This window comes from Rhipicephalus sanguineus, chromosome 3, assembly GCF_013339695.2.
Source record: "Rhipicephalus sanguineus isolate Rsan-2018 chromosome 3, BIME_Rsan_1.4, whole genome shotgun sequence".
In the NCBI taxonomy this organism is placed as follows: Eukaryota; Metazoa; Arthropoda; class Arachnida; order Ixodida; family Ixodidae; genus Rhipicephalus; species Rhipicephalus sanguineus.
In genome coordinates this window covers 141,181,923-141,198,495 of record NC_051178.1, presented here as the reverse complement: position 1 = coordinate 141,198,495, position 16,573 = coordinate 141,181,923, and the positions used below count along the sequence as shown (strand labels likewise).

Here is a 16,573-nt window from a genome sequence, read left to right as displayed (position 1 = left end):
AACCCCAACCGTTATCATTAGGTACCGCAAATCATAGGTGTCAATGTTTGCCTATATACGAGTGAGGTTTGGTCCTTGAGCTTCAGAAGCGACGTCAAGATCGCGAATGACTAGAACACAGGATATTGGAGGATAGGAGGGTTGAAGTATTACTTTACGTTACTTGACTTTCAACTAGCGCATGCTTTCCATGAATGTATTTTATCAAGCTCGCCATCAAACTGGATCGTTGACCACCCGCACTGCCCACTTGCCTGCTGATCCCAGCTCCGGAACGCTTGGATTGTTGTACCATCCGTCATAGCCTTCAAACTCTGTCTCATGGTAGGGGTCGATGGCGTCCAGCAACCAGTCTATCAGGTCTTGCTTGACGTTTGCTGGCTTGCCGCCTGGATAGCATATAGAATATATGTCGGAGTTCTCAGAAGAAAGCCTCTGTTAAAATTTCGCACAAAGCAGCGGTACAACTGATTCAACGTCGATTAAGCAACAACAGTTGCACAATGGCGGCACGACGTTTATCAGCAATCACTTTTTTTTTCGTGCGTCGTTGCAGCGCCCACAATATTGTTTTCTCTGCCTGCGACTGATGTAGTGGTAACGACCTGTAAGCCAAGTGTCATTCCAAGCCAGGGAAGACACCATTATCGCTAGCGCCTGCAGTAAGAAAAAAGAAAGAAAGAAAAAGAAGAAAAGAAGAAGAAAAAGGAACAGACTGTCTTTAACACTCGTTCTGAAAATCCTGTATTTAAAAAAAGCATTTGCAACATTCCGTACCTTGAAGCTGGTCGAATAAGTTTCTAGCTTACTCACAGCTAGGGAGCTAGCAGCGCCTGAAAGTCTGCGTGTATTACAAACGCGTCTGTATTTCTGAACGCGTTGCTTCGACGTCCTTGACGACTTGACACTGCGGGTAATGTTTCTACATTTTGGCTCCTCGTGTATTCATTCTCCTTTCGCGTAACTTGGTAAGGCGTAAGCACCGACTGTAATATGAATAGTTGTTATTAGGCTTCCAGATGTTTATCGTGCAGAATAAAGTGACCGGTCTTTCTGCTTTCCTCTAAATATACGATGAATGAATTGCTACTCGCGGTGGCATAAGAGGACGACGGACATGATTTGCCGGGCAACTCGACATGCTGTAATCATGCGCCTCCGGAAATACACACTGTGTAATCACTAATATTTGCCTTTCTGGCAGGGCTGCTTCTTCATTCTCTTCGTTTTTACGAAGGGCGTATGTTTTTCTGTCCTGGCTAAACAGGCCGGGGACTGTGTGGAGAGTCCGGGGGATGGTGGCATAGCTCCGTTCCTTGTTCTTTTTTTTCTCTGTCGGCGAGTCAACGTTACATACAGAAGCAGGCGCATATGGCTTTCTTTATATCCATATCATTATGCCCCCGCACGGAAATAAAAGGACCAGCAAGATATCCCACGTGACACTCAATACAGTCTTATACATAGAAGGCGAGGACATCAGTAGAAAGTTTTCGTGAATCGGCGTTTTCTTTAACGTTCAGTTATATTTACTATGTGGTTGCCTTATTGACGCCATGAAGTTGTGTTCTATCGTCTCTTATAGCGCGTATGTATGCAGAGAGACAAGATGTGAACAGAAAGGATTCTTAACAGTTGAGAATGTGAGCATAACGGAATCACCCCAACACGCAACACGTGGCGGTGCACCGTGGCTGACGTTCAGCTTACCTGCGGGTGACTGCGTGGTCGTTTGCGATGCCGGGGTTGCTGTGGTGGGCGAAGACGACGTGGACGATGAGGTCGCGTCTTGAGCCTCGGACTTAAGAGGGCAGAACACGAGGAGCGTGCCTAGCAATACCGCTAAGGCCGCGGTAGCACCCGAAGGCATCTGCATGGCTGTGGTGCAGCCCTGCAGGCCACTTAAGGGCTTTTCTGAAGCGCGACTGTACCAGAGGACTCTGACGCGGATATTCTGCACGGAGTTTGATTCTTCTCCCGTCCAGCTCGCTCCGGCTGCTGGAGGGAAGAAAACTACACCACTGCGCAAGGGTTCCGCTGCACGCGGCGGATATGCGACGACCGCCTTGCAATGCTTCAAGCGGATGTGGAACGCTGTGAAACAGCGGCGCGTGCGCCGGATGTGGACCAGGAAAAGAAACGTCCCGCCAGCAACTTCCTCTGGATCAGTCGCCGAGACGTTGCAAACAACGGAGCCCGACGCGTGTAATACCGCGCGAGCGCCGCGTAAAGCGTGCTCTGCGGACGCTGGTCGCAAAGTGAGCATCAGATACTCTCCACAAGGGACATCCAGGCACGCGAGCGCAGGGTTTTCAAAAGTGGCTTAGAGTCCGACTTGTCTGACCGCGCGCACGCGCGCCTTTGTGACCACAGCACGCCGCTCTCATTGCAACTGGAACCGTTGTCCGGCGCGCTTTCCGGTGAGTGTATCAAGTTTCCGGCTGTTTGCCGAGTTTTCGGCGTCCGCTTACATAGGTTTGAATATACTTACGAAGCAAACACTCGATGCAGTATTACAGGTACCATAAGGACACAGGGACTCGACCGAGCCGGTGTCGCGTCGCTCCTTGTGGTTCTCCTTGCTCGTGCTTTCTTGATGTCGTAACCTTCGTTCTGGTAACAATCAACACCAAATGACCATTTGGTCGCTTCATGGCGTGTGCATGTTCAGTGTGCGAAGTTCCTGATGCATGTGCGTGCCTTGCCCACGGTATTTGTGATAAATGTGCGTAGGACGACGCTCATCAGCGTCAATAGCAGCATAGGCCTGGGCACGGGGTGGGCAGAAGGGGGGGGGGTGGAGGGGCAGGGGGGAGGTTCCCATCCCCCCAACCACCTTACGTCGGCGCCAAGTCTACCCCATACACTTACTGAGTCGGACCTGTCCCTTTATTATTAAAGTGAAGGGTTTGGGCCATTCAGGCTTTCGACGACAATGTTGGCCGAGGACCATTGAAGATGCATTCTCAGGACTATTTACTTGCCACCTTTACTTCCGCATTTCTGGGGACCAAAGGCAGGCCGTTGTGAGAAGCACTTCATCGTTTCGTTTTCAATTTTGCATCTATTGCTAAAGTTGTTTTCCTTCGGACTCGGCCAACAGAGGGGAGGGGGGGGGGCTAATGGAGAACCCTGCTCACGCCTATGAATAGAAGCGCGCGCACCCTGTAACGTCGGCGAAGGTGCAAGCAGCATGGTTTCGATTTATATATAATTGAATAACAGCTCGCTCTATATTTACCGTGTAAGAAATAACATGCGCCTAAGCGTTAAACTGAGCCTGTATAACGCACAAAGCAGGCAGAGAGCAATGTAATTACTGACTATAGAGCTTATCAGATAACACACTTCGCTAGAGAAGGTATACGATATAGAAACAAACCGCGACATTCGATATAGACTAGCAACTAGGAGAGAGAGAGAGAGAAAAAATTAAACTTTAATTCCTTGACCAGGCTGTGTACGCCGGGAGGTTGATGGCCACCTCATTCCAGGTAGCGGACTTGGCCTGACAGCCTAGCCCGTTCACCGTCTGTAGCTGGTCCCGGGACGTATACAGGCGTTGTCTTTAGACATTTGTCAGTGGATTCTTGTTGCATCACCAGACCATTCGGTAGGGAGTGTTCCGCAACTTCCAACGTAACTTTTTTGGTATCTCCTTCCTGATTTTTATTAATGCTAATAGCAACCCCCTTCGTTGTACACGCACTGTTCTTTGGGGAAACGTTGCATTATGAACAAGAAGGGCTTAACAGCCCTTCTTGACAAGTTCCTGCGGTACGTGTTTGGCCACGTTTCACGAACGCACAGCAACAGTAACGTTTTAATGAAGCGTTTACAAAGAGCATGTTGCGTGAAATAGCCGAATTTATGCTCATGGTACGTGTGTGTTCTTAATGCGAGCCAGTTTGTACGTATCCATAGGTAAAACAGCGCAAGGGTTTACAGAGCAAGATGAATAGGTAAAACAGCGCAAGAAACACGGGACAGCGGTAGTCCTGTGTTTACTTGTCTGTGTTTGCTTTTACGCTATTTTACCTCTGCATTCACATTCATTCATAATGCAGCGGGACTATTTGCTGACCAGCAGCCTACATCCTGTTATGTCTGGAGTATCGAAGTTACACCTTTCACAAGCTAACTATGACGTCAGAGCGACGTCTCGTCTGGAAACGCCACTTGATACTGCTGCTGAAAATGACCTCGCATCAGCCTCCATTAGACCTTCACTCGAACGCAGGACCGGCGGATGTTGTCGTCAAAGTACCTGCGGCTTGATTTGTGTTTTTGTTTTTTTTTTTCCTGCCTTTTCCCCCATTTTGAATACGATAACAATGGTGACCCCTGGTAAGCCAGGGCCTATGACGTCGAACCGTCGAAACTAACCACAACGTGCGCACACGATCCATAAGCACATATCTTGTTTCCAGCGGCATAAAAGAAAAGGCTATGTGCATCTGCGAGTATATGATGCAAGGATGGAATAGGAGAAAGACTTTAGGGTCGACATTAGTATAAAAATAAGTGGGTTGAGAGGATGAGGGCTGCTTTTGGAATATGTGGTCGAGAGGAGGACGTTTCCTGTCGGGCTGCCGCTGCCTTGCACAGCTAGCGCTTTTCGTTTATTAGCGCTGTTTATCATTGGACCCTTGGCCTTCGCTAATAATATGTCCAACGTTACGATTGGCTGGCATTTGATCTTATTGGTAGCTTTATTGTAAGCTTTTTTTTTTTTAACCGGGAGCCCCCAGTTGTATTTTTTTATTAAATTTACAGCGCTCAAACGAACGGGATGTAGCGGAAGAAACACAACACCCCATCCGTTTGAGCGCTGTCAATTTCATCAAAAATGTATTACCAGCTAACCCAACTATCAGTATTGCCTATTTGCTGTACCGCGGCATGTTAGAAGGCCATCAACACCTTGGCACTCCACAGTGCGTGGCTTTTCAAGGCTACCGCTGACCCCATTTTGCTTCGCTTCCGTCAGCTCGACAGCAGGTGTATCCAGTATGACGTGGCCGATTTTGGGAAGACACGCTATCGCCATCTCTTTTAAACTAAGTCTCATGTTTTGTTTAAGAGCGTTGTGACGTAGAATGGAAGAACTTGTTCTGTTGGTTACGTCTCCATATACAATATGCTTTCAGTTGTACAGAGCACTGACTCGAGACAGTTTCTTCGTACTCCACGGTTCCAGTTGAATATACCGGGGACGGTATTTGTTTGTTTATTGGAAAATGCCTTACTGGCCACAAGGTATTGAGTGAGAGGGGTTTAGTTACTACAATGAAAAGCACAAGCAAACTCGTCAAGAACAGTGTCACACTGTAAGTGAGCATGAAAACTTTTAAAAGACAAAAGAAAGTTGTAACGGAAGTAAAAAAAAAGGAAAAAAAGAGATAAGCACAGAAAACGCAACACAGCGCTGACACGGGTCATATTTCGTTACCCGTGACCAAGTCTTTTCACAGACGACACGAAGCAGTCGTTTCCCCGGGGCGCTATGCCAGCCTAACGTGCCGTTCGCTACCCTTCCTCGACAGCAGCGACAGCATGGGCAGCGAGTACGTGCCGAGCGCCTTGTACTCGGCCCTGCGAGACAAGCCCTTCCCGACGCTCTACGGTGAGAACAGGACCTCGGTGACGGCGGACGTGCTCGAGGCCGGTCTCATCCTCTCCTTCTGCATACTCACGCTCGCCTTCCTCCTCGTCATACCCGGCGTCCGAGTTGGACAGGTGAGCACGGCTTGGAACGCACCCTGTTATTAATGTTATTAACGTTATTAACGATAAACAAAAGTTTAGTTCACACGAAGCATCGAAACACGTGACGACGTGGTTGCGCATTAAGCTGTTTATATACCTATTCAGCGGCAGTCTGCGAAGTTATTCTTATGCATATGAAATTATTTTAATTCTCTCAAAAGCTCTAGACCGCTGAACTGAAGTCGTATAAAAATAATTGCCCCACTGGTGCTTCATCTCCCAGCAGGTCTAAAAGTTACCACACAATGGAACCCAACGCATCCCTACAACACCTCTAGTTTATCTTTTTCTCTCTTTATCCCCTGCCAGTTATATCTTCCATATGAAGTTTAAAGGTGAACATTCGACAGATGTCTGTCTGGTTTGGAAGGAACGTAAGATTGAAGTTTCGTTCCACAAATGATGTCTTCGTTCTCTCTGGGCTTGACTTTCTGTGTCAGGTTTGAGTGATCGTTACAACTTACGAATACATGCTGACGTGTTTTCCGTTTTTTTTTATTTGTCCTTTAGAAAACAAATGTGCTGATTCGAGCTCTCGTGAGTCTTTTCATCGGGACTTTCATTCTGCGTAAGTAATCACGTATTTTGAAGTCAGCATGTTCGAATGGCTACGGGTCATAGATTTGGTCATACCGGTTCACTCTCGTGTCGCTCGCAGTGTGCAACTTCGGCCAGGAATGGGAGTACTCACGGATCCACGCGACCACGCCGTACAAGGCTTTCAGCCACGAAGAGTTGAACGCGGAAATCGAAGTCAAGATTGGTCTTCGAAGCGTCAACATAACGTTGAAGAGTAAGGGTCTCTTCTACAGTCTTTCTGTCACGGAGCGTAAGAATTTTCTTTTTCACAAGTTTGACGAGATATCATTGAGACGACTCAAGGGGCCGCTCTGCGCAGCCTTGACATCAGCCCTCTGCACCAGGACCGTAACTCTGGGAGAAGTTAGAGAACTGGGTAGCACTCCCAAATTTTTCTTGTGCGAATACATTTCATCTCACAATTATCACTTAAATAATTGCCTCTAATTTTTATCGTAACACAGATTTACGTGATGTGGCTCTTCCAGATGGCCTCGCAGACCTGAAGACCATTTCGTCTTCTCCTCGTCTGAAAGCAAAAAAGAAAAAAGAAATGAGCTGAAGGTGCCGCTCATAGCGGAGGTTACCATAGCTGCGGTTACCGTTTACGAAATGGTACTGTGATAATTTGCCGTGTCATTACCCAGAAACTTGCGTAAAGTTTGTTCGTTTGTTACATTGCTCGCCATAATATGATCTTCTCTTGGTTATCGCAGTTCTTGAGAACCCTTCTTGGCCTATACGAGCAACTTTAGCCCGTTCCGGAGCGGCATCCACGTATTCAAATCTAGAATGAAAGATTTTCCTCTGGCTTCAACTTGCGTTACGACTGTCCGTGCCTTTTTTCCCCTCTCATTTTCGTTGTAGACGAGACCATCTACTCCGGTACTGACGGAGACCAAGTGAACTACAACGAGCGGTTCTCGTGGGAGTGGCAGCAGGGCCGACAAGGGTTTGGTCCACAAGGTGCGTATAGATGATGTGCCGGTTACATCATCAAGAAACACCTATTTGGTATTCGTTTTGTGTGCAGCTGAACAGGCTGTTCCCACGTCTGAGCTCGAGAGTCACTTGACTGTTAAAAAATTAGCGTGCTTGATGTGCTTGAACGGAGAAACGAATCACTATTTTGAACAGAAGGAAGGTAACCTGAACGTTTTTTTCTTCATGGGGTGACTCCTTGCTGTTTTTATATTCTTCATTCGATAGCAGCTTTGTTTATTCTAACATTTCAGGCTTTAAGTGTTTACGTGTGGCTCGGTCGCCGTTGATGCGCAGCCGGCCACTTCAACCAGGATTTTCGGGAGGCTCAGGTTCGCGGTACCCCTCTGCCAATTCTCTGGATTGCCGAGTACTTCACGTTCGATGGCGAAGGCATTCGTTTTGGCAGGAACTACCGCATCGCCGGCTGGTACACTCACATCCTCCTCTGGTGAGTTCGTGTTCAGTTACAGAGTGGCGAACATCATAAACAAAGTGCACACCCTTTGAGACATATATTGTTCCACGGCAATCGACACCTCTCTGGCTGTCGTGTCGTTTCCCGAAAGCTTCGCGTTCGCTACATTCGGGTCGAAACACCACTGTAATGACGCACGTGCCGTTCGTCACGTGGAGGTACCAAGCGCGCAACGTTAAATAAAGGCATACAAGTCTACGATTATTGTTTGGCGATCAAATAAGCCTCAAATATTGCAAACTCTTCATAGACAGAGACAGCCCAGTATGGAAGTCGCTTGAATGCAGTGTCCAGCCAATTGCCTCGTCCATTTCTAGCTTTAAAAGCTATGTGCTATGTCGCAAAGGCTGTTGCTGTAGGGGTTTGTACGCGAGCCGGTTGCTCTGAAATGTTCACTTTTAAAAAATAAGTTCCTCTTACAACTGCGGATGAGCGCTGTGCGGATAGTGAACAATGGGTGGACAATAAGGAAGATCAAGAAAAGAATATACGGAAATTAAAGCAGCAATGCAAAAAAAGATTTTTAAAAGGCAAGGTTTTTATTAAAGGGACATAAAAGGTATATCTGTAAAAACAGTATGCTATACATAAAAAGTGTTGCACATGAAGAGCTGGGAAAGGGGACGTTTCAACAGATTTCCATTACTTCATCTCTACTAGTCGGTTGATGGAACTTCAGACCGAACGGCCGCGCAGTGGAACGTTGTAGTCTAAGACTGAATTTATTTACTCCTAACTGACGCTTCTTTTTATAAATGCACCGAAGTCTTGACCAGTACAGCAGCGCTTTCTGAATGACGCGCTCATCGCTTGGTCGAAGTGACGGCTAGTGCAGAGCACAAGAGCGTCTGTACGCATTTTATTTTAATCAGCGAATCATGCGCACTTCATGAGGGAGCGCTAGAATGTCCATTCGTGGCTTGATTTCCGAGGCCATGCGCCACAGGCAACAGTGCTGACGTCTTTGGTTTGGACATGTCTGCACCGTTGCGCAGCACGCATAGCCCCGAGAGCACTGAGCTGGCACCTCGTACACGCAGGACCGCGTTCCCGCTCTGGGTGATCAGCAACCTGGTGTTCTTCAGCGTGCTCTGGTACGGCGCCTGCGTACTCATGCTGACCGGCGCGTGCCTCATCGCCGGCACCGTGGTGTACGCCAGCGTGAGGAACTTCATTCCGCTCGAGATTCCCTTCTACGACCACGACCACCTCGTCCTCATCCGCATGCATTACGGCTGGTGCTTCTGGATGAACCTCGTCAACGGTGCGTGCACCACTCGTGTTACTTGCGTGGCGCTCAACGCTTGCGTCTCTCTCCGCTATGGGGCGTGCGGTGCTTTGAAGTTTAGTTGGCACCAGTACGCGAGAAGTGTCTTGAGAACTGTGGTTCTTTAGTCTCTCGGTGAATTCGTTCGGCAGGTCTGGTGTGCCTGGTCGCCGGTCTAGTGGTGCTGTTCATGGACCTCCGATACCCAGACATTATTGCGGCCTTCTTCGACATCGACATCCTCCAAGACTACGAGGAGATTTACGACGGTATGAAGACCTATCTATCTATCTATCTATCTATCTATCTATCTATCTATCTATCTATCTATCTATCTATCTATCTATCTATCTATCTATCTATCTATCTATCTATCTATCTATCTATCTATCTATCTATCTATCTATCTATCTATCTATCTATCTATCTATCTATCTATCTATCTATCTATCTATCTATCTATCTATCTATCTATCTATCTATCTATCTATCTATCTATCTATCTATCTATCTATCTTCTATCTATCTATCTATCTATCTATCTATCTATCTATCTGTCACTCACTCACTCACTCACCTCACTCACTCACTCACTCACTCACTCACTCACTCACTCACTCACTCACTCTCACTTTCGCCCTCTTATTTCTAAAGCTCCGCAGTGGCGCTGCTTCATTATAACTTTTTTTTTTTACTCATTCCACATGCATAATAAAGTGTTTAGTCCTAGTGATGTGGGTTGCAAGTTTAAAAAGCATTTCGTTCGGTATGCACTTTTCACGCACCCGCTACAGAGCCTGTGGAGTTGGCAAAGGTCACGACGGATGAGAAGAAGACAGCGGCCAGTGACACCGCCTTACTGCTGCCTACCAATTCCGTGCCTGGCTATGGAACAGATGGGCCAGAATACGTGAGTTGTGCACGATTCACTACGAAATCGCCTCGCGTGCAACTCAGTCATGTCACTAATTCTATGCATTGCTGTTATTTATTGCGCTGCATTTTTACGTATGTGAAGAGTGGCGCAAAGGCCAGGAGAGCTAGGTAAAAGATAAGCGTTTCGTGTCAATTCCGGGCGGCGTACAATGCGCAGATGCTTTTGACAAAAGTTATGTAATAATTGTTGGGGTTGTAAGCACCAAAACCACGATATGGTTATGAAAGATACCGTAGTGGAGGGCTCCGGAAATACCGACCACCTGGGGTTCTTTAACGTGCACCAAAATCTAAGCACACGGGCCTCTAGCATTTTGCCTCCATCGAAATGCTGCCGCCGTGGCCGGGATTCGATCCCGCGACCTTCGGGCCAGCAGTCTGACACCGTAACCACCAAACCACCGCGGCGGGGGTGCTGACAAGAGTTCTGGCGGTGAATTCTACGGCAACAAGGCCCATAAAAGGCTCTTCAGTGCGTCTCGTTTTGTTATACCTAAGTTTTAAAGGGACATGAACATCATCGTAAAAAAAAATATTAAAAAAGCACGCATGCAATGCATGATAATGGAGTAGGAGCGAACGAGTGGCGTACACGTTTGTCACATTGCGCGCACGCTTTTATTGTTCTCCATAATCTGTGTTTTTATTTTATTTTTATCGGGTATATAAGCGCAAAAAGCTCGTAAACAATTTAAATGGCGACCAAAATTCAAATGGCTACTGCACCGAGTTAGGCGATTTTCGCTTTACTGCTTTCAATCAACTACCACATTTTTTTTTCTGTTGCCATTCACACCGGATATCTCACGCAGTTATAATTATAACGGGGAATGTTGTCAGAAACTTTAGCGTTAGAGAAAAGAAAAAAAAAAGAGGCAAAAGTGCACGAATCTTGAATGTAAACTTAGTCGAGTAACAGACAGCTCAGTTTGGGGACACGTTGGTGTCGACCTCTACTGCCTTTCCCAACGTTTCTGCACTAAGGATTTTGATTAAAGGGACACTAAAGAGCAAAACAATTTTTCTCATATTAGTAATCTTTCGCGATACCAAAAGCACCACACTTACTGCGAGAAAACGCTTAGTAAGCGAGAAAACGCGCAAAAACAAAATGTGGGTGGCGACGCCACCTTGAAGTTTCCGCGCCATTCGCCGTGACGTCACATGTTTTGACGGCGCCTACTAGGGACTACGTGGTTCCTAATCGCTAAAAATGAAGTACATTGTCCTTTGAGGGGGCCATAGACTTAACATTCTAAGTTAGGGGTAATTTTGTTGAGCCAATGGCGCCAAAATACGATAAATACACTTTGAAATCTGTGACGTCACGCGGGGAGATTGCGGCGCGAAATTTAAAAATGAAACTTTCAACTTGATTTTCTCCTTTATTAATAAACTTATGATGGCGAAATTAACGACATTAGAGTTCTCAGATAACAATTTATTGATCAAAACTGATTCATTGTTTCTCTTTAGCGTCCCTTTAAGGAATTCCAGTCCGACCTTTGACTTAGCTAAGCCGTACTCACATCATGTCGTCCCCTGGGATGTGTCTGCGCGCGCGCAGGAGGCTCCCGCACTGCGGAAGCGCAGTGCCTACAACCGCTATCAGCGGGTTTCCGTCCGCAAGCCGGCTCCAGCCCCACGAAGGCTTCCCGCCGTGCCGGCAGCCGTGCAGGAGGAAGAGGACGACGAGAACCCCATCTACGAGAACACGCTACAGTCACCGGAAAGGCGAGCTGTCTTTTACAGCGATGCAGTACAGGGGTGGAAGCCGTAGTCCGTGTTAATCTGTCATGACCGCGATCATATCCATACGCGCACTCCGCACATTACCCGATCAGTGTAGAAGCGTCGACTTCTCAATCTCGAAAGCCAGAACAAGACCCGTAACGCGGTTGCTTAAGTAATTTGTCTATCCCATTCCCATGCTAGGGCGTAGCCAGAAAATCTTTTTTTCGGGAGTGGTGTTTCAACCACCCTTTATGTATGTTCGTGCGCGTATATATAAACATGTTAATTTTAAAAATTTCGAGAGTGGATGGGTGAACATCACCCCCCCCCCCCCCATTCCCCCGCCCCCTTCCGGCTAAGCCATTGATCCTATGACAAGGAGTTTAATGGCGAATGAAGTGCTCTCTGCGCCCCTCTATGACAGGGAGTTTAATTACGTAACTTACAACAGTATCTCGCGCATAAACAAAACGTTTATTCCAGTCGAAAACAAGCATAGACAATCTAATGCTACGAGCAAAGCCTACAGCATTTGTCGTATGCATCATTTAGCAGATAACGTCTTCAAAGTTATTTCGAGGGCGCTGAAGTAATGCCATATGCGCTGGGATTCAGATGCAGTGCCAGTGGTTTTAAGCGAGCATTATTTTTTTTTCCTATGGCCAGTTCGTACTTACTGAGTGATTTGATTCAAAGTTCAAAAGTGGGGGCAATAATAGAAGTCGTAGAGGATGGTTCCGTATTAATTCTGTTCACGTAGAGTTCCTTGACGCGCAACTAACCTAAGCTAAACGATTTCTTTACATTTCATCCTGGTTACAACGCAGTCGCCGCATCAGGGAGTCAAATTCGACACTTCACGATCAACAGTAAAGCGGTAAAGTCTTTCGCCAACGCGGCAAATCGTTGTATGAAACACGAACTGCGCATCTTACCGTTGCTTCCCCGAAAACATTAAACCCTGAAAGAATCTGAGCAAAGAGTTAAATGGTTTAGCTACGATTATCTTGAAGCACACATCGCATCGTTCACTAAATCCATTTCGTTGCACGATAGGCCGACTAAATGCAACGTTAGAGAAACCGTTTCACGCACAATTGTATCTGCAGTCCGCGTTACGTTGGGAAAAAGACTTTGATAGCTTTTAAAAAGGGGCATGTCTTTCAAACGCCTGCGGAATTTCCTGAAGGCCACAAGGTGCTTGGATGAATAAAGAAAAAGAAGAAAACCTTGCAAATCAAGTGGTCTTGTGCTAGATAACTTTCACGTCATTGCTAGATAGCTGTGTCATTCAGGCTCATCCCGGTTGTGAATGTTCCAGCGATAAACGATGCGGGGATGTTTCCCTTCTTATATTAGGTACGACTCCAGCTCCAAGGAGAACATCCTCATGGACACACTCAAGCGTTAGGCCCACATTGTACTCCGGGCAACCTTCCAGTGACAAAGGTGGCCAGTGACCGGCGCAACGCAGCCCGCCCTTCGTACAAAGCAGGCTGCGATGGAACATCGAGAAGTATTTCATTCCAAGGGATCGCCTGGCTGGAAGCAAAGCGTTTCATTATTTTATGTTTGTTGGTTTTTTCATTCACAATGACAATTTGTTATTAAACTGTGCAATCCAAACAGCAAGCTTTTTAGCGCTTGCGGTTGTTCTTCGCTGTTTTCATGCGAGTGACTCCTTCGTAAGATTGTGTGTGTTTTTTTTATACCTTTAATCGCTAGAAAAAAGCTATGTAGTATAGTTCACACTTCTGTGCGCTAAACAGATCTATTGTCTGACAAGTGGAGGCTTGGTTTTATATATATATATATATACGTCGTGAGCGCATTTAACTGCCAATGCTCGAGAATTTCGGATATTGATCCTGCTCGAGCTCTGGAGCGAGGCAGCGAGTCCTTGTTAAAAAATACCAGATTCGAAATATCAGAAATACCAGATGCGAATTCTGTCAAGGATTCTGGACGAATACAGTAAATCATACACAAAATATTACTGCCACTGAAATAACACTGTGGATTGTCTCCGGTTCCATTCTGGACAGGCCGTGCTTTCGATTCGTGTTTACACTACCGATTACAGTTGTTTACGACCATACTGTCAAGCGATCGAATTGTCTTGACTAAGCACGAGCTTATGTCGACAGTTTGACTCAGCCCGAGGCGCTCACGTTTACGTGAGCTGACAGATAAATATAGAGGTCTCTCCAGCTTGTAGGCACAAGAGGCAAGCTACGACGGGAAGCGGAACCAAAGAGGCAAATTAGTTGCGAAAAATGCGGGGGTTCGGCGATGAGACTGCGAGGAAGCATTCATGAAGTTCAACGCCATGGTCAGTATTCGCTCCCGGACGACCTCTTCCGAAAAACGATGCATAAACAACGCCTACTCGATGTAGCGGGAACAACTCGGCCGCCGCGGCCGGCGTTCTAACCACTGAGATCAGTGGTTCTAACCCGCGCCCTCGTGTGCAGCAGCGGAGCATCAGACCCGCTCAGCCATCGCTACGCTATTGTGTCTTACTTGTGAGACCTATGGTGATAGTGAACATTCTTTGCTAAGGCGCAGTGAACTTGATAAAGATCGACAATGCTTCATTGATGATAAACCCATTGACTCCGTGCCGTGTGTGCTACTGGGTCCATTTGAGACGTCTGCGCGTACGTAGTTGATGCCTTTAAAGCGTGCTTTGCTACAATAACGCTCTTAACGAGGAGAAGCCCGCTTTTGCGATTTCCTTCGTTTTGCAGGCGATCGCATCCATAGTATGTACGCGTGAAACCGAGAACGTTACAGAGCAACGGTGTACGCTATAAATATTACACGTAAAATTACCATTCACTATTTTTTTAACAGCGAAACTGCTGTAGCTCGCCGTAATTTGTCTGGTGTTGCAAAAAACTCCAGAGAGAGAGAGAGAGAGAAAGAAAGAGAGAAAAAGAGAGAGACAGAGAAAATAGCGAGAAATAAAGTGAATAAATACATAAAAAGAAAGAAAGACATAGAAAGGTAGAGAACGAAGCAGAAAGAGAGAAAGAAACGGAAGAATAGAAATAAAGGTAGAAAGAGCGAGAAAGAGATAGAGAGAGAGAGAAAGAAAGAAATAGAAGAAACCTATACAAAAAAGAGATACAGGAAACAGAGAGAAAGAGAAAGAAGAAAGAGAGAAAAAATAAGGAGAAACAAGGAAGGACACCCAGCTGCACCGCGAGTGTGAAGCTGCGATTTCTTTGTTTTCGGTTTTTTCGTTGTCTAGGCGCATTTAAATTCATTCGTTTTACTTTTTTAGTTTTTTTAAAGATGTATGTCCGATATCAAAGACTTGGCCGGTGTTCCCTTGCACTGCTTCTTTGATATTCTTTGTGTGCTTTCTGAAAAGTGGACGAATGGTGACGGTGAAATGAATTCGCGGTTGTGTGACACACGAACAAGCGCCCTTCTTGCAAATCTGTAAGCGCAGTCAAAGGCTGTAGTGACAAGAATGCAGCAGGTAGCGGTGAAAATTCGCATGTTCTCAGCTCTTATGTTAATCTAAAGATCTAGAACACACCTTTACAACATGTACGCATTCAGGAAGCCCTGAAAAAAAAAAAAAACTGAAGTATTGTGGCGAGTAACAAGTTGTGTTGCTCTTTGCAACTGTTACAGCATGGGTCGGTTTTGGAGAAGTGCATTCAAATATCGCTGCACATTCTCAAAGATCTACGCAACGTTGGACTTCATATAAAGTTTCAACGGATTCCAACGCATGTGGGTATAGCAGGTAATGAGGCGACTGACAGACTTGCTCGGAATGATTTAGAACTTACGCCAACAAAGAAGGCTCCTAGAGAATCTCAACCTCTTTTAAAAGAAGCTAGCTGTCGCCAGGTATTTCAATTCTATATGGTTGACACCTCACCAGCCACGTGTTACAAAAGGGTTAACCAGGGCAGAGGCCTCTCTGCTACATCGCGTCCGAACTGGATCAGCACGTACACCAGCATGGCTCTACAAGATCAGACTTGCCGCGAGGCTGTTGTGTCCTACTTGTGATACCTATGGTGACACTGAACGTTATTTGCTAAAGTGCAGTGAACTTGATAAAGAACGACAATGATCCTTTGAAGCACTCCAACGTCTATAGCCTCGCTACACGACGGTGTGAATGACATGGTGCTTTCGCGTGGATACTGGACATTCAGAAAGGAGGTGTCGCGACTACTTTTGAAGTTTATAAACGTTACAGACCTCGCATGTGACTTGTGATGAGTGACATTTATATTGAGGTGTGGTGCGGTGATACGGTGGCTCGGCACAACACTGTATGTGGGATAGCTCATAGGCCACCGGCATGTGCGTTGTTGCGGCGCGCTGCGGGCGCCTTCTTGGTACCCTGCCCATGCTTCGCTTAAAAAAAAAAAAATAGTTTCAACATAATCCGAAAGAAGGAAACCGCGGGGCAATTGCCTACAAATCTCGCAAGGCTATGGATCCGCCGGCAACCTACAACATCCTCTTCCTCCTTCAGCTGTTTTTTTTTTTTCTTTCCCTGCCCGCGCACGTCTCGCTCGTGCATAATCTACACTATTTTATGATTCAGCCCCAGAAGGCCTGGGGTTAAGGCTGCATGCTTTCTATCTCACTTAATTGATTTACTGAGCTTGTTTTACGTTAATTGCAGATGTCGATGTTTTTTAAGTTTGTCCCCCCGGCCCTTATTTTTTATTTTTTGTTAGTGTCATAGGCTTTTGCTGCCAATTCAAGGCACCATTGTTTTCTTTTGTTTCCAATTAACGTTATATAAAATTCTTGTAAGGCTTGAATACACCTGCGTTTTGTGGCAGCCA

The 16,573-nt window shown here is 46.3% G+C and overlaps 2 protein-coding genes across 3 annotated transcripts in view; one reads left to right on the top strand and one right to left on the bottom strand.

Annotated features, from left to right (window-relative positions):
* LOC119387297 (dual oxidase 2-like) overlaps window positions 1-1,891 on the bottom strand; it is a 38,698-nt gene extending 36,807 nt beyond the window's left edge. The window contains 2 exon segments of the mRNA XM_037654637.2: window positions 255-389; window positions 1,711-1,891. Coding sequence (XP_037510565.2) covers window positions 255-389; window positions 1,711-1,876 — 301 coding nt within the window. The 5' untranslated portion in view covers window positions 1,877-1,891.
* A 403-nt stretch (window positions 1,892-2,294) lies between these two features.
* On the top strand, window positions 2,295-13,451 carry LOC119387298 (dual oxidase maturation factor 1). Of its 2 annotated transcripts, none has more exons than XM_049413472.1 (11): window positions 2,295-2,420; window positions 5,550-5,739; window positions 6,280-6,337; window positions 6,428-6,562; window positions 7,216-7,314; window positions 7,627-7,780; window positions 8,848-9,071; window positions 9,227-9,343; window positions 9,869-9,984; window positions 11,578-11,744; window positions 13,104-13,451. In XM_049413472.1, exons 2-11 carry the CDS (start codon window positions 5,557-5,559, stop codon window positions 13,153-13,155), a joined length of 1,305 nt encoding a protein of 434 aa, XP_049269429.1. In that variant the 5' UTR covers window positions 2,295-2,420; window positions 5,550-5,556; the 3' UTR covers window positions 13,156-13,451. The 2 variants fall into 2 exon arrangements, with proteins under 2 accessions (XP_049269429.1, XP_049269428.1); XM_049413471.1 differs by lacking the exon at window positions 2,295-2,420 and adding an exon at window positions 4,888-4,937.
* The last annotated feature ends 3,122 nt before the right edge of the window (window positions 13,452-16,573 follow it).